We start from the raw sequence: 22,309 nt of genomic DNA on the forward strand, positions 1-22,309 counted from the left end.
TGCTGTTTAAGGTGCTCTTAGTCCCAGGATTTAGTGTTGGTCCTGTCCTGTGAGGAGCAGGGAGCTGGACTCGGTGATCCTTATGGGTCCCTTCCCACTTGAGATATTCTGTGTTTTCATGTGACTCCTGGGTCAGCAGGGTGCTTTGGCATTCTTTTTGGAGGGAGGTGTTTGAACAGCTGGGTTGGTGGTGTGTGTAGAAGACCTTTAGTGACTCAGGTTCAAAGCAGGCTTGCACATTGATAGAACACAATGCTGGGTGCTGTTCCTGTGTGAGCTGAGGCTTTGTTGCACACATTTGTGTGCTCTCTACCCCATGCCTGTCCTGCCCAAGAATTGCTTTCTGCGTGTCTGGTGGCTGTGGGCATTACAGCTCTTCTGCCACTTCCTCTGCCACTGAAAACGTGTCCAGATGATCTTTGTACCTCCTCTACCGCAGAATCATGTAAGATTTATGTAACTTTTTAAATTAGAATTTTAAAAATTATTAATCATTGTATCTACATGAAAATGGCCAAGTCAACAGATGTTTGGTGATACTTGTCTCTTTTTGTTCCATTACTGATACTTCTGGTAGGATCTGTTGCAGGTAATACCTGCAGCAATTTCTAAAGCCCTCTCTCATCTAACTAAACATTTATCCTCAAGTTTCTCAGCATACCTGTCTTTGCTGCTAATGCCATCTCACTTGTTGAAACAAGCTTAGTGATCAAAGTTAATGAACCATCTTGGTAGGGATTGGAAGCTAGAAATAGAGTGAAGAACGAGGAAGACCTTTTCGATGCCCAGGAAATGTCTGAGCAGAACAGGTTCACAGAGAGGGAGCTTTGGATAAAAGTTGTGATGGTTTTCATTCATTATATAAATCTCAAGTGAACTGTCACCTATTTCCTTTGCTCATGGTGCTTTCAGTTTGTGGGCAGCCTCTCTTTTTGCTAGAGCAAAGCAGCTTTGTCTTTTTCCTTGTGTAGGTGCTCCTAGATTGTGGCCTCTACAAGCATGCTATGAATTTATCCTGCTTTAGCTGGTTCTAATTGCTGGTGATTTATGAGAGAGATGTTGTGAAACAACATAAAATTAATTTTTCTTCTCCGTTAATTCAGATGTTCTAAGCATTTGGGCTTACTCCTGTGATTTCCCCTCCCTCACGATTTACTTTGAAAAAAAAAGATCTACTGTGTTATTCTATTGTAGCCTTCAGTGTTTCCTTCTCCTTTCTCTTCTAAGTAAAGTGAAAAATTGTTTCAATTTAGAAAATAGGGGAAAAGATGCAATAAATGACAATTGTATAACAAAGGTAGGTGTACAAAATATCAGCAGCCTTTAACAGATAGAAGGAGAAAAACCCCACTCTCTGATAATCTGAAGTAGCTGCAATACTACAACCAGTCCTGCAAAACACTCACGTGAATAATCCTTACTGTGGCAAGTGGTCCAGTTGTTGCCAGCACTGGTGAAAGGCAGTGGTCTGGCAGCTTTGAGGAATGAAGTTCTTTTTTTTATTAGCTGGGCAAGTTTCCCAACACACACTGCCTGGTCAGCCTGCTAAAACCCCCATCTGAGGAGGGAGGGATAAGCTTTCTCTCAGGCTAACAGGCAGCTTGGTTTCCACAGATCACATAATTCTTACTTGTGTTTGGAGGCTGCCAATTAGCAAAAAGTAAAGGGAGAGGCTTTGCAGGAAATTGCAGCTCTAATCCATCGAAGCTGCATCAGAGAAGGACCACCTTGCTGCCCTCTGCAGATTCTGGAGAGACCATGCCCAAAGCTTATGCCCCCTGCCCGTGCCAGTGTGTTCCAGGGATGCTCACAGTCCCCACAGGGGTCCTGGGGAGCAACCTGTGCTTCCTTGTCCACTTCCACTCGCTCTCCTTCTCAGGCTGCTCTCCAGGAACAGCTTCCATCCAGCTTGACACCCTTTGGTGGAAAACCTGGTAGCCTTTTGTGTCCATACCCTCTGTGCTCCCAGGCCTGCCCTAACCCAGTACTTCATCACAAAGAACAAGACCTGGTTTTACTCAGTGGGCAAAGTCTGAGCCCAGCTTTGACCATCTCACATTTATTTATGCTCTGAAAGTGAATGCAGAATAATTTTTTAATGTCGCTCTGTCTTCTGCAATCGCTGCCCATTCCTCTGAGATGGAAGCAGACGAGATAATCAAAACTGTTGTGGTGTTTGTTTTCCAGACACGGGTAATTGGAACTTCAGGACTTCCAAATCAACAGCCCCAAGGTCCTACCCTTTCACCAAAAGGACTACCAGCCGGGCAAGATGTAACCCCATTTGTGGACAGGCTCCAGGGGCAAGCAGGACTCATGGTACGTTCCACAGCTGTTTGAGCAGCCACCATTTGTGGAGAGCAGTGCAGTACTGGTGATCATGCTGCAGAATATGGAATTGCCCAGGGTTTACCTAAAAGTTTCATCAGGTACCAGCACCAGCAGTGTTGAAAGCTGCAGCAGCAGTCCTGGTTGGCAGAAGGTAGCATATCAGCTGCTTGCACATGACCAAGTGCCATTTGGAAAAAGCTTGAACCGCTTTCAGTAAAAATATCGTGATTTTGTCTACTCGGGATATGCTGCTAGTCAGAGCAGTCCAAGCAGGCAGCTTTAGCACCTTGTGTGCAGGAGGCAGTGGGGCTGCAGGGAACATGGCCTCTGTTGTACACGAGCGATGTGTTCTCCAGGGTGTGTTTGTGGCAGCTGTTACTGGATTTAACATCAGGCAGCCGACAAGGAATTGACCATTACCGAGACTGTGAACTGCACAAGGGTGCTTGCAGAAGTCAGCCCAGATCTGGAGGTTTTCTGGCACCTTGCTAGTCACCTTTTGTTCTATGTCAAAGCGCACTTCATTGAGAGAGAGGTATTGTCTGAAATGTTGCCTTCTCCGGCTGCGTGGCTGCTGAACATGTGGGTCTTGAGACGCTTAATACAGCTGGCATCTTCTGATGCGGCTTCAGCTGAAGCAGTCATGGGGGAGGGAAGACAGCCCTGCGTGGAAGCTCTTCCCGCCGGTACCGGGGCTGCGGAAGGGAGCTCCTGGCGGGCCCGCTGGCCCTGCCGCCCGGGCCCCATCACCTCACCGAGCCGTCGGTGCCGGCCCGGGCGGAGGTCGGGCTGGCTCCCCGCCCGCCCTGGGCAATGGCAGCACCTTGTGCGGCGCCGGCCCCGCTCGGGGCTCGCAGGGAGCCCGCGGCCGCCGCCCCTCGCGGCTCCGGGCGCTGCGGCGGGGCCGGGGCCGGGCGGAGGGCGGCGGTGCCGGGCGTGGGGCGCGGGGCTGGCGGCGGAGCGCGGGGGGTGCGGGGGCGGGGGGGTGTGCAGCTCTCGCTAGCGCTGCTTGTGGTCACAGCCAGGCAAGCTCACATCCCATCTGGATCACGCTCGCTCTCTCCCTTCTGCTTTCCTACCATAGAGTTGCGCTGGAAACAGAAGATAGAGGGAGTGTAGGAGCTCGCCATCTCCAAGCGATCTACATTGGGAAAAACATGGAGTCGGCTCCGGCAGCCCCCGATCCAGCAGCCAGTGAGCCGGGCAGCAGCGTCTCCGAGGCGGCCGCCGGCGCCAGGGACACCCCGGTGAACCTGGAGCCTGCCCGGAAAAGCGATGCGCCGGCTCCCGTCCGCAGGCAGAGCTACTCCAGCAGCAGCAGCAGCAGAGGTAGGGAGACTTGGGGAAGGGGGAGGGGGCCGGGGGAGTGGGATCGGGGGGTGGGTGGGAATAGGAAGAGGGGGGTAAGAGAGAAGGGGGAAATGCAGCAATTTAATCCCCTGGTTTATCGCTCGTGCTTGCTGAAGCCGCGCACGCAAACAAGCCGGGCTTGTACCCCCTGCAAAACCTTGCAAACTTTTATAGCTTCTTTTAATTGCTGCAGGAGGAGGGACAAATGCAATGAAAATATTGAGCGGGGTTTGGTGCTTTCCTGTCCCTCTCGTTTATTGCCTGTGGTATCCGGATGGGTACTGTGCCCCTGAAATTACATAATTTTATAAATATATAAAGCAACAGCAGGAGTATTGGGATTCAAGGGAACAAACTTTTAAAGCTGCAGTGTCCTTCCTCCCCCCCTTTTTTCTCCCCCTCGTCTGTCTCCTTTTGACAGTTTCTCAACTGGTGTGCTGTGGCTTGTTGTGAATGGGGGATCTGTGATTAAACAGGAGATTTGCGGTTTGCGGGTGACTTATTCACTCTGTTGCGCGCTGTTTTCCCTTAATTCATTTAAGTGTATCTTAAAAATTATTTCATCGCGGAGCGGATGATCTCGTAGCTGCTGTTGTTGAGGGTGCCCAACTTCGCAGAGGGTCTCCGTGCGCCCGGGGGTTCTCTTACCGCTCTCCGCCGGCCCCCGAATAAAGCGCTGCGAACAAACGAGCCCCCCTTCTCCGCCGCCAGCTGTCAAAGCCCTCCCGCCTCAGGCTGCGCCCCGGAGTCGTGCGGGCCGGCTCCGGAGGTGCTCGGGGCGGTGAAGTTTGGCCCGAGCCGCGCCGGCGGCGGGAGAGCTGCGCGGGGCCGTGCGGGGCCGTGCGGGACCGGCTGCTCCCGCCGCGGCCACCGAGCGCGGCCCGGCTTCAAACGCCGCCGGAGTTTTGCCGAGACGTGCGAGAGGGAGGAGGCTGCGGCTTTAATTACTTGTAAATAATTTATGAAGCGTTGCTCCTACGAGAGGGGGGAGCGCGCTAGAGAGGCTTCGCTCAGTAAAATCCCTCGGTGATGGGTAAAAATGAATTAAATAATGCTATGTAATAATACACACGGCCATTGAAAGAAATGACGGGCGGAGAAAAGTACGTGCCCGGCGGGAGCGCAGCCCCCTGGGCGGCCGCCGGCGGGGCCGGGGCAGCGATGCCCGGCCGCGGGCAGCGGCGAGACCGTCTCTGCTCGGACGGAGGGGGCTCGGCTTGTAGGTTGGAATATGGCTGATCATGTGTTGGCTTGTGTTTTACAGTATTTTTCCCCTTTTGGCCACACCCCCCCCTTCCCAGGCAGCTTCCCACTCAGGGAATCCGCGTACAGTAAAAGCCATCGAGATGTCACACGCCGAAACATTTAATTAGAGGCGATTTGCGAGCGGGGAGCGCGCCGTTCGGCGGATGCCGAGGCGAGGAGGAGCGGGCTCGGCCGGAGGAGGCCGGGTGGCCACGGGCGTGTGCGCAGGGAGCGTTTGGCTGCGCGGGGTATATTTAGAGCTTGCGAGAGTGGATTTGGAATGCAAGCGCCTTATGTAACGAGGTTAATCAGAAACACTGGAGAAAATTTCCTTAATTTGTCGGGGAGTTTTCTGGATGTTTGCGGAGCCGGCCGTAGTTGGCGGGTGTTACACAACGCGCCCCCTCCCGCTCTCCGGCCCAGCGCTCCGGCGGCGCGGGCAGATGGAGCTGCCGGCAGAGGCAGCGGGCCCCGCCGCCTTTGGGGAGGGGGCAACTTTGGGATCCCATCAATTATGTAACACTCGGCTGTCGCTTCTCTATGGATGCGAAAAGGAGCGGGGAGGGGGGGGGGGGGTGCTGGGAAGCCCGGGCGGCTCCGGCGCTGCGAGTGTTTTCCCGAATTGTTGGGGCTGTGCTCCTGCTAACCTGCTGACCCACATGTCCCCGCTGCTGCCCCGGGCTCGCTGGGGCAGGGGCAGGAGCAGGGCCCGGCACACGCCGCCGCTGCCCGGGCTGCCGGCCGCGCACGCAGCAGGCTCTGCGTTATGTAACAGTCTGAGTGGGAAAGCGAAGGTCAGTGATGGAGGGAGGCATCCCCGGCTGCACAATGGCCAGAGCCCTGCGCGCCGGGGCTCGGCGGGCTGCACAGCGAAATCACGCTCCCGGCAGTGATTGCCGAGCGCTTTGGGAACGGAGAGGGGAGAAGGAAAAGGAGAGTGGCCGGGATTTGGGGAGGAAGGAAAAAAAAAAAAGAGTGTTTGGGTTTTTTCGGATGATGTAATGGAGTTGGCAGAAAATACAAGTCTACTCCTAGAGTGCAAACAGTAAGGGAATTGTAGCTGGCATTCTGTGCTAATGTTGCAGAAATTAGTGTATTGGAAGTAAATTGACCTATACAATACACACCAGCTGATCGTGCCTTTCTAATAGTTAAAACCTGGAGGTACAGAGCCGCACAGCAAAACACGACAATGACAACATTTTGGCCTCCTCGAAGTCAGGACTTGATGGATGGATTAGGTGTAAGGGGTCCCTGTAGACTTGTAGGTTTGGGGTTTTTAATTTTTTTTTAAGCTATTGAAATAGCACTTGGTTTCTTGCCTTTTTGTTTTTAATAGGGTCCTTTATATCTTATGGCAACAATGTGACCTTAATGTGTGACTAGTAAAGGTGAAATTATTTTTAGAACTGTTACCTTTTAAGCTCATATGTTCAGCTGTGTATTGAGTTCAGAAATTTACTTGTTTGGGTCTCAGTTCTGCCATGTGTTGGAAGCAGGCAGCTCTGGACTCGTATGTGAGCTGTGTGGAGGATAGATACAAGTACACAGATATTTAGGTATATGTACACATTTATACACCTGTCTAAGTGTAAAAACCCTTATTTTTGACTCGACAAACACTACAAATATTTGTTTCATATCCTTGAATTTCATAGCTGCACACATTGCAAAGCTGCTTTGATACATCAGGATTTATAATAACCAGTGTACATAAGGAATGAGGAAAATAAAATTAAAGAGAGGACTGTGGATGGAGAATTGGGGAAAGTTTGCTGTGGAATAAATTCTTAAGTGAAGCTTTAGTTATTATAATATTATAACTTCAAAATACTTTATTGCTTGATATACAAACCTGTCTGTACCGCCAGATCCTTACATAACCTGGTTTTTATTTTGCAGAGGTTATGCTGGTTTTGTTGCTGCATAGAATACTTAACTTGAACACATAAATTCTGAGTTACCAAAAGCACCTTTCAAATGGGGAGTTGTTATGTGATATATTTAGTATGTGGGGGCATGCATGCATACTTGCATGCTTCAAAAAATTCTCTGCAGTCTGATATTAAAACTGATTGTTAGGAAATTGTCACCATACTGGAAAAAGCAGGAGATGGATTAAAAGGCCTGGTTTCCCCCCAGAGGGATGTTTTTAGTGCTGACAGTAGTTGTTAAAATTTTCTGAAGACCAGTCACTGACCAGCAGGTTGGATTTCAGTCTGAGTGTGTGTGTGTGTTCTGCAACAAGGGTTTGTGGTTTGCCATGCTTGGTAGAAGGAATGCTTCCCTCGCCAGCTCTGGCCCTGGACTGTGGCTTTTATTGACATTTATTTCACTTTGCAGGCCTGGATGTCCATGGAGCTCTACCCATGCTGCAGTCTCAGGCTTAATATTCTATTAGTCCCCCTAGAAATAGTTGTAATTGAATAAACTCTATTTTAGTAGAGAACTACTGTCTCATTAGAAAGCAAAGTACATAAAAAGCTTTTAAATCTGCTAGAAAGTGCTTAGTTTGTATGGAACTGAGCTCTTGGTCTCAGAGGTAAGTCAAGAGAGGATGTCTTGCTGAAAAATATTTAAGACAGCTCTTGCATCACTGAGTGATGCTGTGTGCAAATACTTATATGATGCTTAATATTTAATAATTGAAAACTGCACCTATGTAGGTGCTTGTTATTCTGTTCTTGCTGTTGAGGTTCTGGGTGTATTTGTTGTTTTCCAGAGCCCTTTGGATGTCATCTGTTTATCCTGATCCTTTCTCTACTGGTAGATTGTGGCATTTTGCTTTTGTGCTTTTTTTTAAATTTGGGTGATGCTCCACAAGTAGGGATGTAACATAATTCATAGTGACAACAATAGGTTTGTGGTGTTCTTTTCTTTACAAATACCTTTTTTTCCCCTAGATTTTATCAATTTCTGGATTTATACTGTTCTACAGAGCATAGCCACAATATGAAATTTTGCAAGTTGTTTTCAGGAGGACTCTTTCAATTTTGTAAATTCGAATGCTTTCTGTAGATTCTTTGGGTTGCCTTTGTCATCATTGGGGACTATTCGTCATGCACCACTGATTTAGTCCTATTTTGGTAGATGATATGTGCTTTGAATCCTTTAAAGTACAGCATTGTTTTAAACATTTGTAGCATAGGAGCAATAATAGCAGCAGTATGTTGTTCTCCTAGGAACAATGCAGTTCTCTTATTCCAATAAACCGTAACCTATTCTCTTATTTTATTTGCTTGAGAAACATCTCAGGAGCTCATAAACCAGTATGTAAATACTGTTATCATTCAACCAAATGCTGTAATTTTACTAAATAAAGAACATAGTTTGTAATGGAGATTAACGGGCTGTGTGACAATTTCAGTTTGGGTATAGCACTGCATCTGAATGGAAAGAGCAATTTCAGCTTTGCGAGGTTCTTTTTTGTTCTTTTTCCCTTCTGATATTTGTTTTTAAGCTACAAAAATACATGTTGGGGAAAACCTGAAATGACTCAGTCGATTTTGCTGGATTTAATCTGAGAGCTATCCCAGTGCAAAGGGGAAAAAACCCAACCTCGTTTTAAATCACTGTGATGTCTGTATCACTCTTGAAATTAATTTGTGAATAGGTGATCCATTCCTTACTGAAATATTTTTAAGAGCGTGTTTTCGGTGACAGGCACTTGTAGGAAAAAATGAAATCGAAATGAATTGAAAAAATGAAAAAAGAAATGAGAATTTGGAGTGTCTGTGAATGCCCTGGGAGTGTGGGTGCCCTGCAGTTTGTCACACTTGTACCTGGACCTGAGCTTGCTGAGGAGGTTCTGCAGTTTTCCATGGCTTTAGCAGAAGAGGAAGTTCTGGTGGGAAAAGTGTTGAAGAAACTTCCTGAATGTGTGGAAGCATCCACACTTCATATGCAGATTTTTGTGTCTTGTTTTCTTTGACTCTCTTTTCAAGTATTTTGCGTTTCACCTATTGCTGGGGCTGCCTTTGTAGCCCTGATAATCACTTTTGGAAATGCACTGTACAGAGCTGTTGGCTCTATTTGTTCTTACAGCTGGCACACAGGCCAGGCATCCTTACCTGCACAGACTCTTCCAGGTGTGCAGAGATGGGCCCTGCAGAGCAGAGGCTGAGTCCCCTGCTGTCACCAGACCCACGGTGCACATTTGGTGTCAGAAACACTTGGTTTTTAGGGATGTTAAGGATTTTGTTTGGTCTCGGTGTTCTGATAGGAGGCTCCTCTACAGCTTTGTTGTCTGATGATTAGAAACCTTCTTTTCACTTCTGAGTAACTGTATTCACAGTCAGTTAGCTCACTTCTTCTTTAAATGTTTTCTATAAAACCTCTGTGGACTGAAAATGAAGAAGAGCCTGGTATTTTATTTTGTGATAGCTGAACTAACAGCGAGCTCTGTTCAGTGACTCACAGTTTAGCACTTCAGCATATCTGTTGTAGATGGTCTGTGCTGATAGAAACATGAGAACAGCTTGGGCTGTGTGTCAGGAGGAGTTAATTGTCTAATTTCTTGAATGTAAAGGTTGTGAATTATTCCTCATAGCGTTATCTGAAGTCTCATCTAGGTATGTTTCATTCTTGGCAACAACTGAGCTCTTCAGAGACCAAGTGTATTGGGGTGTGTATTTTCATGAAGAAATTGTGGGGCTTATTTTACAGCAGTTTAATCCTATAGTTTAGCCTCATTGCACTGTTCATTTGGAAGGATCCCCAGGTGTTTCAAACACTATTGGGAACCATTTTGCTTATTACTGAAATCCAGCCACTTCTTGTGTGGAATCTGACAGCTGTTTAATGGTGCTCAGCCATGCTAAGCAGATCAGAACGGAAAGTGAAGAATACCATACCTGATTGAAACACTCAGAGGGATTTTGGATACAGATAATATAATTATCTGCATTGGAATTGGGTCAAACAGCTCTATTCCTGTAGAAAATTACTAGATATTTTCAGTGGCAGTGTATGGTCAAGAAATTGGTTTGAAATACCTTCCTGAAAATGATACCCCCAGCAGTGAGATAATTGAAGATCCTGCTGCTTACCCTATTGTGATCACCAGTTGCAGAATGATCAATGTTTTCAGGTATTTCTGGATGTATTAATTGTTTGGTTCCGTGCTGGTATGTGAAATCATATAAACCAGGGGGGACGCCTGGGATGTTGCAGGTCTTGCTTTGTAAAGCAAATTTCTTTTCCAGTGAATTCCTTAAATAGTGAGTTGCTATCTGTGAGATGTGCTCGTATTCACAGAGGTTTTAAAAATGGTTCTAGGGGATCTCTTGACACTGAGCCAGTAGGGAATGGGGGAGGTGGGTGTCAGGCCTTGTCTTGTGAGGATATTGGTGACTGTGGGGAAAATACAGCTCTTTTCCAGTTGTCTTCAATTTCACTTCCCATGTAATTTGGCAGAATGGAGTATAAACAGAGGATCTGCAAAGGAACAGAAGTCAGAATTCCTGATCAACTCAATGTACATAAATGTCCTGGTAATAATGACCGACTGCAGAGTCTTTCATTTGTAATTTAATCTAATAATTTCCATGCACTTCTAAAGGAACACACTATGAAGCTGGCAACTTCAGAGAAATTGCTGCGCTGTTACAAACAGCGTTTGAGCTGGCATTATAACAGCATGAGAGATTGTGAGATGGAGAACAAAGTTAGTGTGGAAACTGAGCTGAGAGAAATTGCCAGCAGAATGTGAGAAAGCAGAGTTGGATTATGATAACCTCCCTGGCAGAATCAAATTAAACCATTTTAAAGGCTTTGTTGATTTTTAGTTTGTAGTTGTACTATGTATTTACTTCACATGGGTGCAGGAGATTAATGAGGCAGGTGTGGTGATCATGGGGTGAAAAACTGTGGGGCTGCTGTTCTTTTTAAATGTTTCATTTCATACAGACTGTGGGGTTTTTACAGCATTAATTAACAATATGTCTGTGTGCTTTAGTTTTGCAACTGTTCAAATGTATTGGAAGTATTTCATATGCAGAGGTGATGGAAATTATAACCCCTAGAAGAAGATTTGACAGAGAGCCCCCTCTCCCCGTTTTTTTCTTTAATATTATTTTAGTACATTTATAAATATCTTTTTAAATGGCATGCTTGTCCAAAGAGGTGGTTTGTGTGAAGAATGGGGAATATATTGTCTGGAACTCTGCAGCTAGTTTTGACAATATGGCTGAAAGAAGACAGAAGGAAAAATAAAAATCAAACCCCAGAGGCAGACCATAGAGCAAAGTGCTGTTGATGTGCATCCAATAGCATTGCCAGCTCCTGACCTGTGAGACAGGAATTTTTTCCATAGTTATGTAGAAGTCTATGCCATGCACTTCTGAAATAAATATATATGCAAAACTGTAGACAGCATTGGGAAAATTTAAATTATGTATTAGTAGAGCTTGGCCGGAGTGTTTTGGCGCTGAAGCAAGGTCTGTTAGATACAGTCAAGGATAAAACCAAGGCCAAGACTTGTGAAATACTGATTATGGGGTTTATTTTATTCCTGTAGTGGAATTACAAGAATACTTTAAAGTAGGATTTCCCCTCAGAGTTTCTCTTCAAATGCAGAGGTAGGAAAGAATGCCTTTTTATGAACTAACAGATGACTTTGCCAAAGTCTGTGCCAAATGTAAATCAGAGGCCTCTGCTGCATTACATCTTTCAACTAAGGGCAGAAAGGTAAGGTTTAAACTATTTCTTTGTAAGAAGTCTTGAAATTTGATAAGACAGGCTAAAGTACAGCTTTTGCTAATACTTTACTTGAAGTAAGAAAGCTGTCAGCATAAAGCATCTCCTAAATCCTTTGTATATTAAAAAATAAAATAAAATGAAATCAATCTCAAAGGAAACTAGGGCATATCAGAAATCTCCCTCTGAATCTTGCTTCATTTGTGTAATCTTCAAGAGGAGTTTTGTTAGTCATTTGTGTTGTCATTATAGAAGTTAGCAAAGGGTCCTTTACTGCCGGCGTTGTTAGAGAGGCCTTTTAAAAACTCTAATGAAGTGTCCTCTGAACTGCTGACATCTTGTGTGCAGTCAGAGAGCTTCTGAGATAATTCATGGAAGTTTGAGTACAAAAGCCACTCTTTCCAGGGCTGGTGCTTGGAGGAATAATGGACAAAGCAATGTGCAGTGGTAGTGTACTTCCAGTCCCTTAGCAATCCTGCCCATCCAGCAGTAGCCAGGCAGGCTTACACTTGGAGAGTCTTTAGAAAACCAAACCATTAAGTTGTTTTCAGAGATTTCATTTCCACTCACCACTCTTAATGTTGTAATTTTCTGCTGGAATCAGGTGTATTTTTAAGAAGTGATCTGATTTTCATGAGTGTGAATCTGGCAGAGAGAAGATTAGGTCAGTCCTATGTTGGCAGCACAAAAGCAGCCCTTGACCAACAGAGGTGTCCTGCTGTCTTGGCAGAGTCTGGATGTGTGACAGTTCATGTGTGTGCTAAACACTGATCATGGATGTGTGACAGTTCATGTGTGTGCTAAACACTGAGCATGGACCCTGTGACAGTTCATGTGTGTGCTAAACACTGAGCATGGATCTGTGACAGTTCATGTGTGTGCTAAACACTGAGCATGGATCTGTGACAGTTCATGTGTGTGCTTTGTGCTGAGCATGGATGTGTGACAGTGCATGTGTGTGCTTTGTGCTGAGCATGGATCTGTGACAGTCCATGTGTGTGCTAAACACTGAGCATGGATCTGTGACAGTCCATGTGTGTGCTAAACACTGGGCATGGATCTGTGACAGTTCATGTGTGTGCTAAACACTGGGCATGGATCTGTGACAGTTCATGTGTGTGCTTTGTGCTGAACATGGATCTGTGACAGTTCATGTGTGTGCTAAACACTGAGCATGGATGTGTGACAGTTCATGTGTGTGCTTTGTGCTGAACATGGATCTGTGACAGTTCATGTGTGTGCTTTGTGCTGAGCATGGATGTGTGACAGTTCATGTGTGTGCTTTGTGCTGAGCATGGATGTGTGACAGTCCATGTGTGTGCTAAACACTGAGCATGGATCTGTGACAGTCCATGTGTGTGCTAAACACTGAGCATGGATGTGTGACAGTTCATGTGTGTGCTAAACACTGAACATGTACCCTGTGACAGTTCATGTGTGTGCTAAACACTGAGCATGGATCCTGTGACAGTTCATGTGTGTGCTAAACACTGAGCATGGATCTGTGACAGTTCATGTGTGTGCTTTGTGCTGAACATGGATCTGGGACAGTTCATGTGTGTGCTAAACACTGAGCATGGATCTGTGACAGTTCATGTGTGTGCTTAGTGCTGAACATGGATCTGTGACAGTTCATGTGTGTGCTTTGTGCTGAACATGGATCTGTGACAGTCCATGTGTGTGCTTTGTGCTGAACATGGATCTGTGACAGTTCATGTGTGTGCTAAACACTGAGCATGTACCCTGTGACAGTTCATGTGTGTGCTAAACACTGAGCATGGATCTGTGATAGTTAATGTGTGTGCTAAACACTGAGCATGTACCCTGTGACAGTTCATGTGTGTGCTAAACACTGAGCATGGATCTGTGATAGTTCATGTGTGTGCTAAATATTGAGCATCTTGAGTGCTTCTCTTGATTTCAGGGGTAGGACCCTTTAGTGTAGAGTAAGACCAGGAGAGAGCTGCAAGGAATCAGGAACTGCCCTGGGAAATGGTTTATGAAAAGTAAGAAATTTTAGCACCAATGAAAATGACTCTGGATAAAAGATGAATTAACTAGTTTTCATGGTAGGTAGGGCTGGGTAAGTAGTGGTAATTATTTTGGCAGATACATTGTTACCCTGGTATAATTTTGCTTTCAGGATCATACTGTGGCTTCATTGCTGGAGAAGAATTTCTATCACTACTTCAGAATAGCTGTTAGGAGATGAGCAAGAATTTCCTCAGGTACAGAACCTGAGCTGCACTTGTCCGTTGCTGTAAATGGAGTGTGTTTGCTGAGTTTACTAAAGGTTTTAATTTGTAGCCACTGACACCTTAGCTCTGTCCTTATAACAGTCAAAAAGTCCTTTTTGTTTTGTGATGGAAAAAAATGAAGGGAAAGGTGAACTGATTGTAGGGATTTAGCTTCAGAGAATTTAATAAGCTGTCTGTTGAGGTGGCCTGCCTTATTGGTATTTTTCTCTCTCAGTATTGGCTGCCTGTGACGTGGATTGATCATAACTGAATTATTTTCCTGTTTTGTTTTTTTTTTTCTTTCCTGAGTAAATCACACTATACCACTTGGCCTCCTCTTAGAGATTCACAGTTCAAGTTCATGAAAACTTGCAGTTGTTAATTTTTTGGATAATAATACCCCACTGAAATTGCCAGGGCAGGTCAGCGGTATCCCAGAGATGCTTTAGTGTGACATGCAGTGCAGAATCCAAGGCTGTGCAAAAGAACAAGGAAAGATTTTTCGTTTTGCTTTTGAAACGGAAGCAAGATCCTTCCAAAATTCTAGCTAGTCATTAACTTTCCCCAGCAGTGCTCAAGGCAGTCTGTCACTAAAATCTTTGGTTTCAGTTCTCTGAAGAACGCTCCCCCATACAGCATTCACCTTAGAGAGGATAAGGACAAAAGCTCCTGGATGAAGGCAGGATTAGCAGAGCAGCTAGGTTTACAGATAACCAGGGGCTTCCATTTAGCAAGCTGTGTTTGGCCTCAGTGTTGGGTTTCCAGCGTTCCCAAGTCCACCTTCCTGTTGTTTTCAGCCACTTTAGAGGCCGCAGAAATGGCTTGTCACAGATCTCTGCATTGGCAAGTCTCCTCAGAATTTCTTCCACGTATCCTTTGTTTTCTTTGCCACAGCAGAGGTTCAAAGCAGAATGTCTTTAGGGATTTGAGAGCAAATGATCACAAGTGGTGAGGTGGGGACTTGTGCCAATATACTGAAAATATTTTGTTGCATTGCTTTTCTCTGCGCACAGCAGAACGCACACTGGAAGCAAACTTGGCTCTGGAAAGGCAGCAATAGAAAATGTAAAAACAAACCCAGAAAGGAAGTAAATGAAGCCAAAAGGGGAGCAGGGTAGTTTTGGGTAATGAACAGTAAAAGAAAGATGTGGAACTTAAGGAAGAAGTGTAATGAAAGGGCACAAAAGAAAGATGACTGATTTGGAGAATGGCCTGGAAAAAAAACCCCAAACATTTGCAAAAGAACTGGAGTAGTGGGGGAAGCTACAGTGTCTGCTGAGGGGAGGGGAATTTACTGCCTTATTTCCTCTGTACAATTAATATACCCTTATTCTGTGATCTTGTCTTTGCTGTGGAATGTAATAAAATGTGTTTTAGGGCATGGTGTGGTCTCAGACAGTTGCCTCAGATTTGCTGCAGCACCCTATTGTTTCCAATGAGCTCTGACTAAATTCTTTTGCCACAGATGTTGTGCTAATGTGTTAGATGAATTATTTGTCTTATCTCGGTCCTGTGAAATTAGAAGCCCTTTCCCACAGTGTGTTAAGCAGATTAAAATGAAAGCCTGTTTTTATGGTCCAGCAGCAGTGCAAAGATTTGGAAAAAAAAATAAAGGAAAGAAAAAGAGTTGTGAACTAACTGTGGGGTGCTGTGAGGACTCTTTATGAAGCAAACACATCTTGTCACCTAAATGGTGAGATGGTAAGTTCCAGCCTTCTCTTGAAAAGGCTTATGCTGTTTTCCCTGGTGCTTTTATTTGGGGGGAAGGGCTTGGGATTGGTAGTTTCTTCTAAGATACCTGTTGTTGTTGTTGTTTGGTGTTAACTTGTGGGGCATCTCTGAAGGAGTTCCTTCTTCAAACCCTTGTCAGTGACTTGAGGGCTGAATTTGCTCGGTGGTAGGCAGTCCTGGGACAGAATCTGGGCTCTTTGGAAAAGCACTAAACCTAATATTAGAGGCTACTACCAACTGGTTTTTGTTGGTAAGAGAAATTGCTTTAAAAAGTAGTCAAGTAATGGTACACATGAAATTCAGGATTCATGTTACTCTCTGTCTTGTGTCCTTTCTCCCTTAGGAGCAGAATATATTTTAGTTACAGCAGTAATTTTATTTATACTGACTTACTTAAATCTTAGTGTCCTAAGATTCCAAGATGCTTTAGAACTGCTCTCCTGCCTGTGTGGTATTTGTCACAAAAAGTGTAAGGCTATAATGAATTTACTGTGGACATGATGTGCCCAAGACTGTTTGGGTAATAAGGGAATCCCATGTTATTGTAATATAAGTGAGGGGACACTGTAATGTGTGAGAGGGGGCAGAGTAAAGGTGGAATGTCAGAGTGAGCATTTTATGGATTCTGCACTCTGTTCCCATTTCATTCATTCCTCTCATTTCCCTGCATGGGAATAAGGAATTGCACGTTGCTGCATCAGAAACGTTGCTCCTTCAGGTCTATCCAGGTTATGATCAGAGTTGAGAAGTCTTGGAAGTGCTTGTGGGCCACACTCTGTGCAGAGGGACAGATGGTGGGGACACAGAAAGGTGTAAGAGAGGTGCCCCATTGTTTCCCTGGCTGTGGACTGAGTCAGCAGCACCTGCTACAAAGGTACTTGAAAGTTTGACTTTTTAGGTGTCCATTGCCCCCAGAAGGACAGGTATGAAGAAATTTGGCATTTTTCTCTCTGTCCATGTTGGATGAGGAGACAGCAGCTGTGCCTTAATGGTTTTCCTTCTTGCCCAGCGTCTGGTCGAGGTGTCCTTTTGTCAGAGCAGCTCCATGCACGTGTCCTGGGGTACCTGTGGGTCTTGTTGGCACAGGAATTGAACATTCCACACTCTCCCTGGCACTGCAGTCTGAATTCTGGTGTGGGTGCAGCCCTGCCAGCAGAAGGGAGCATTTATCAGTTTGTTGTGTGTCCAAGTGTAGCAAAACCAGCATCATTGTTTTGGCTTTTTTTTTTCCTTAGAAATTGCTTTCTATTGAGTTACAGCTTGATGTGCTGGAGGTAGTGGGGGCTGGGGAGGACAGCAACTTTATTTGTCACTGCTGTGTTAGCAGAGGCTCTGCTCCACAGGCAGTGCTTAACAATCCTCAGGAGATTGCAGGGATCTGTCTCTGCTCAGCCCCAGCCAAGGTGCACTTACACCGCTGCTGCTCGGGGGAGTTTCCTGGTTTATATTTATATTTATTTATATGAAAAACTTCAGATTCCTCAGCAAACTGGACACTGCAGACCTGGGGTGTGCAACAAAAAGATTTTATGTATTAAAACTTGATAAAAAATAGATGGATGGCAGTGGTAGGAGGTAAGCAGTATTGCTTCTTTTGGTGGAAGTTCTTATGTGTTATAAGTATTTTTCAGCATACTTTGACCAGATCAGCACAGAGAAACTGGGTTTCAGTCTGTCTCTGGTAGTGTCTGATTTTTGCAACCTCATTTAAATGTAAATGTAAACAGTTGAAGTTTTTGTGTAATCCTGACATCTCTATGTGATATTTCTCCATACAAGTAATTATTTCTCCATTACAATGTAATGCTTTAGATGTAAACACGTTGTTTTCGATTTACCCTTTTTTCATATTTTTCCTGTTTTTTCCCTTTTTCCCCCCCATACTTTAAGCAGAGAGACTTATAACTGCTGGACCTTACTGAGGGGAAAGTTTCATAGACATAAACCAAGAATGTATAGTGAATAATTAGGCTATATTAAAATTAAAGCATTACAGATTTTTAATACCTTGAAGGTAATTTAAATTTAAAACATACTTTAGATTTAAATCATATGAAGCCATTCTGCATGACTTCCACCAGCCTTTATTAAGGACTAAGCACTCTACTTGCCAACTTTTGGAGATTACACTTTTATTTGTAATTTGTCTTCTAATGTGCAGTTAATAGCAATATGGCAATCACTTAGTTTTGCAATATCAGGTAGGCTTCTAATCTGTAGAGAAGTTCCTAATACATGTAAAAACAATTTATTTGAGGCATTGCCATAATAATTAGCCTCTTAACATTTTCCTTGAAGACACTTTGGAGGAAAAATTCCTTGCAATGACACAGATGTGGTTATTAACTTGTTTCCTATTGCTGTTTGAATGTTCTCATCAATATTCCAAATGGGAGAGTATCCATTCCTTCACATTTGTTTCAAGCCTCACATGGTGAGACTGGAAGGACGTGGTGTGGATGTGATGTGATTTTCTGACTGTCCCATTTGTTCACCTGGATCCAGGTGTCCAGAGGTGCTGTGCTCAGTATGGTGGGACAGGGGGCTGAAATGCCCATACTTTATATTTTTTGTGCTGCAAGAGGTTAATTCAGTTTGTTGTCTCTGGTAGGTCCTCACTGTGGCCATTGAGTTGCCAAGAGGCAAAGGTCTTGCAAGAGCCACAAACTGAATTCTTTGCCAGCAGTGTCTCCTGTGGTTCTGCCTGGTCAAATCCTTACCTAGAAACCGAAAAGGATGGTTGGGCTTTAAAATCTGCTTTTCTCTGGAAGCTCTTCCCCTCTGGGCACAGCTGTGCTCTCCTGTGCAGTGCCCAGGGACCAGGGGCTGTGGGGAAGGCTCTGCTTGGAGCCACATCTGACACTGCTGTGGGCTCTGAGCTTGAAATGTGAGTGTTGGCTCCATGGTATCGTTAACCATCAAAGACTGTTTAATGTGAGCTGGAGTTTCAGATCTGAGATGTGAAAGGAATTGAAACACAGTGTGTTATGTAACTTTGAGTTGCTAGTATGCAGTTGTGTTACAGAGAAGGATTAAGGGCAAATTTTATCCAAAGGCACTTTCAGGAACTAGAGATATCCAAAATATTGTTAGTCATCCTTTCAGCTTTTTATTAGCAGTATCTTGCTGAGACAGGTGATTGTTAAAATGGGAAAGGAAATCTGGTTGTTAGTTCCAGTTTGAAGCTGTATTTGAGTGAACCTTTTCCAGCAAAAGGGAGATGGATCACTGCTGTGGGCTTTAGCCAGAGAAACAAACCCGAGATCTGCTTTTTAGTTCATGTGTTCAGCACTGGAGAAAGGTGTGTTTGATAGACTTTGGAGGAAAAAGGAGGCTTGTGTACCCTCCAGAAGCTGGAGAAGAGATGGGATCTTGGCTGTCAGTGGGAATGGACTCTTCTCATCATGTCAGCCTCCAAAGCAGCAGCTGCCATGACTGAATATTGCACCGTGCATGGTACACCTCGTGTTTCAAACACGGATCAAATTCAGCAGTAGGTTGGAAATGGAACTGAGCTTCCAGGCCAAATATCAACAATACCCCTGCAATCTTGGTACAAGGAGCTTGAATTGAGGCATCATGCAAATCCTGTTAATAATGTAATGACTCTCCATTAATTCTCATCACTGTTAGTCAGTTGATTTTCAGCTACTTGATCCATCATCATTTTGTCAGTTCTACTGAAGACTTTTTATATTCAGCTATTAAAAATGGTTTCAGTTTCTGTTGTCTAATTTTTGCATATTTCGTGAGATCACTGATGTCTGAATTAAAATTCCCATTTTAGAATTTCAACAGATATTTTTATTCCTTTCTCCTTACTTCCTCAATACTTAATGTTGTCCCTTTGAAGTAGGTTGTACTGCATCCCAAGAGATCAGGTAAGCTTCTGGTCTCCTCGCTGTTTGAATCTTGCTAATGCAATTGTTACCAAGATATTATGTGTTAAATATGCAGCAAAACAACATTGATTTCTTTCCTTCTTTTCTGTATGGGGGAAGGAAGCAGAAAAAAATTTACTCTTAGCATTTATCACACCCAAGTGGGAGTAATTTTTCTAACACAAGAATTATTTCTAAAATGTGCTTATATTTATTCAAACAGTTTGTTTCAGCGTTTGTTTCTGAGCTGAGCAGATTTCCTAAGAGCTTTTTTTCCAACATGTAGATGGTGGGAGCTGGTGGATATTTAATTTTAAAATATTTATAGTCCTGGAGGAAAGGTGGATCATCAAGAAAGGAAAATGAACATTGCCTAATTGATAATGACGTGTGTGCTGTGTTTGCTTTCGTGGAACAGCTGAGAAAATTCACCTCCCCTTATGGGTCTGTGTCACTTGGAAACTCTGAGCCATTTTTATAAATGGGACCTGTAAACGTTCCTGTATTTTAGACTGAGTGCCAGTTTGGAAGATGGAAGTGCCAGGGCAGGTACTTCATTCTCTTTAAGGGTGGGTCACAGTAGAATTCAGCAACTGGAATTATCCAAAACATTGTTTGTCATCCTTTCAGCTTTTATTATCGCAGTAGAATTAACCAGTTCAGTAAAGCCATGAAGCTTCCATTCAAAGCATTTAACAAGTACCTTTATCAAGTAATTCTAAAAGAGCAAAAGAAGGTTTCAGGTAGCAGCAGATGCAGTGATACCCCAATGGTAGAGATCATCTTCCAGGCTGGTTTTTCTTAATTGACAAAATTATAACAAATGATGAACTGTTGGTATCAAAATTTAGTGACCAATTAATGGAGACAAGAAGATGTTTTTGTTTCAGAAAATGGATGTGGTGAACAACTGGAGCAGATGCAGGCTTGCTCATAAATTGGTAAATGGATGCATTGGAGTTCTGCTTCTGAAAGATAAACAGCTGGGCAAGAGTTAGAGGAAGTGTTGATTTTTGTCTTAGTAAGATAAGTACTGGCAATCAAACTAATAAAAATAATATTCCAGTAGATTATAATTTACTGACTGGTATGCTGTTTTGTGTTGAAAGTGTAATGGAATTGAGGTCTCCCCCCACTGAGGATTAATAAGCTGTGTTACACTTGCCTTGTGTTGGAGTAACTTTGTTCAACTATTTTGCTTTTTCTTCTCTGCGCTGCCTTTTCTCCAGCCTTTTCAGTCTCTTGCCTGTAGGTATTTCTCACTTATTTATTTCTTATATGTCTTATTCCTCATTTATAGCCAGTGTTTTTCATGGTGAGTAAACTTTGTGATAGTTTAATGAAACTTAGCTTTGCTCATCTCTGTCCTAACAACCTTCCTTCTGGCTAGACAGAAATAAGCACCAGTCTCTTTGAAGACATTTTTGTGTACAGATTTTTTTTCAAGTAACTTTAACGGATTGCTGAAAACATCTAAGATTATGGGCTGGCAGTAATTACTACCAATTCTGAATATTAAAGAGGCACTATCCAATGTTTCCTAGGCAAAGCCCCTGTTAAAACAAGTGCTCTGCTAAGGGGAGCTGCTACCCAGCCATGCTTTGAGGTACCATCACAAGAGGGATTTATTTTTTGCCATGAGGCTGGTTACCAATGCTTTTGTTTTTGCTTATGTTCTCTTTGTAAGACTCAGCCTGAGGGAGAGGAATGTTTTCTGTGGAATCCTCTGGAACTTGATTGTTTAGGCCAGAGGAGAGCAGACCATAGAGCCCCACAGGTGCAGTCTGTGCGAATGGCCTCTGCCCGCTGGAACTGGCAATAAACATTTGCAGGGCTTTCAGTGGCTCTTGGAATGTTTCCTGCACAGGGATCAGTTTGTGTAGAGTTTGCAAAAAGTGAAAGTAGTGCTGGGTTTTTGTTTGCTTTTGCTGTGGTGATGCTGGATATGTGATCAGTATTGTGTGGTATGAAATAGCCATGCAATGTAAACAACACAAAATAATAATGTAAGCAACACAAAAGTCTTCTCAAACAAGCAGAATAAAATTTGTGGGCTGCTACAGGCAGAAAGACAGTGTTCATGAAATGAGTTGCTGTGCTGCTGTTGTCACTGATACACTACCCAGTCAAACCAATGGCATTGTGATGTACACAAGGACTTCTTGAAGTGGGAATACTTTGGTCATTGCTTTTTCTCTTGCTTTAAATGCCAAGGTGGTAGTTACAACTGAAAAACCAATGTAGGCTCTGTTTCTTCCCCAGCCAGGCTGATGTGTGGGATTTGCACCTTCTGTGGCAGGTGGGGCTGCCTGAAGTGTCTAGCCTGAAGTATAAAGAGTTATTTCCTCCAAGAGTGATTAGTACTCCTGAATTTAGATTGGGCAAGTAAGAGAGGGCGAATTCTGCTGCCTACCTCTGATTTCCCTGTGATCCTTTCATGGAGGCTCAGGGTGTGCCAATGACCCTAAAGAGTCCTGGCAGAAATGAGGAAAAGTCCTGAGTGGGCCTTGTCTCTGGAAGCACAAATCCTGAAGACCATGTGGGAGCTCCTGTTTGGGCTGAGGAAAGAAATATGAAAATATTGTTTGTGTCACAGCTGATCAATGGGCAAATCAAAAATCCTGCATAATACAGAACGAGAAAGAGCAGAAGATGAGAGAAACCTCTTCTGAGAGGCTTCTGATGTCTGGAAACCAAATGAGTGAGTAATGTTTTGAAATTGCTTCAAGTGCTTAGTGTAGATAATAGTCAGTGTAAGGCATGGAGGAATGCCCTGTGTGCTGACTCCCAGCTGCATTGCTGGGTGTTGCAAAGCACCCTGCTGGAAGGTGTTTACCC

At 44.1% G+C, this 22,309-nt stretch overlaps 1 protein-coding gene across 3 annotated transcripts in view; it reads left to right on the forward strand.

Annotated features, from left to right (window-relative positions):
- The first annotated feature begins 2,301 nt into the window (after positions 1–2,301).
- RORA (RAR related orphan receptor A) overlaps positions 2,302–22,309 on the forward strand; it is a 350,740-nt gene continuing 330,732 nt past the window's right edge. The window contains exons 1-2 of one of the 3 annotated variants that reach the window (XM_074549730.1): positions 2,302–2,319; positions 3,416–3,660. In XM_074549730.1, the coding sequence (XP_074405831.1) occupies positions 3,489–3,660 (172 nt within the window). In that variant the 5' untranslated portion in view covers positions 2,302–2,319; positions 3,416–3,488. Of the gene's footprint in view, positions 2,320–2,938; positions 3,018–3,332; positions 3,661–22,309 lie in introns of those variants that run through there. The other 2 variants (XM_074549728.1, XM_074549732.1) reach the window with 2 other exon arrangements.

Source organism: Zonotrichia albicollis, chromosome 11, assembly GCF_047830755.1.
Source record: "Zonotrichia albicollis isolate bZonAlb1 chromosome 11, bZonAlb1.hap1, whole genome shotgun sequence".
Taxonomy (NCBI): domain Eukaryota; kingdom Metazoa; phylum Chordata; class Aves; order Passeriformes; family Passerellidae; genus Zonotrichia; species Zonotrichia albicollis.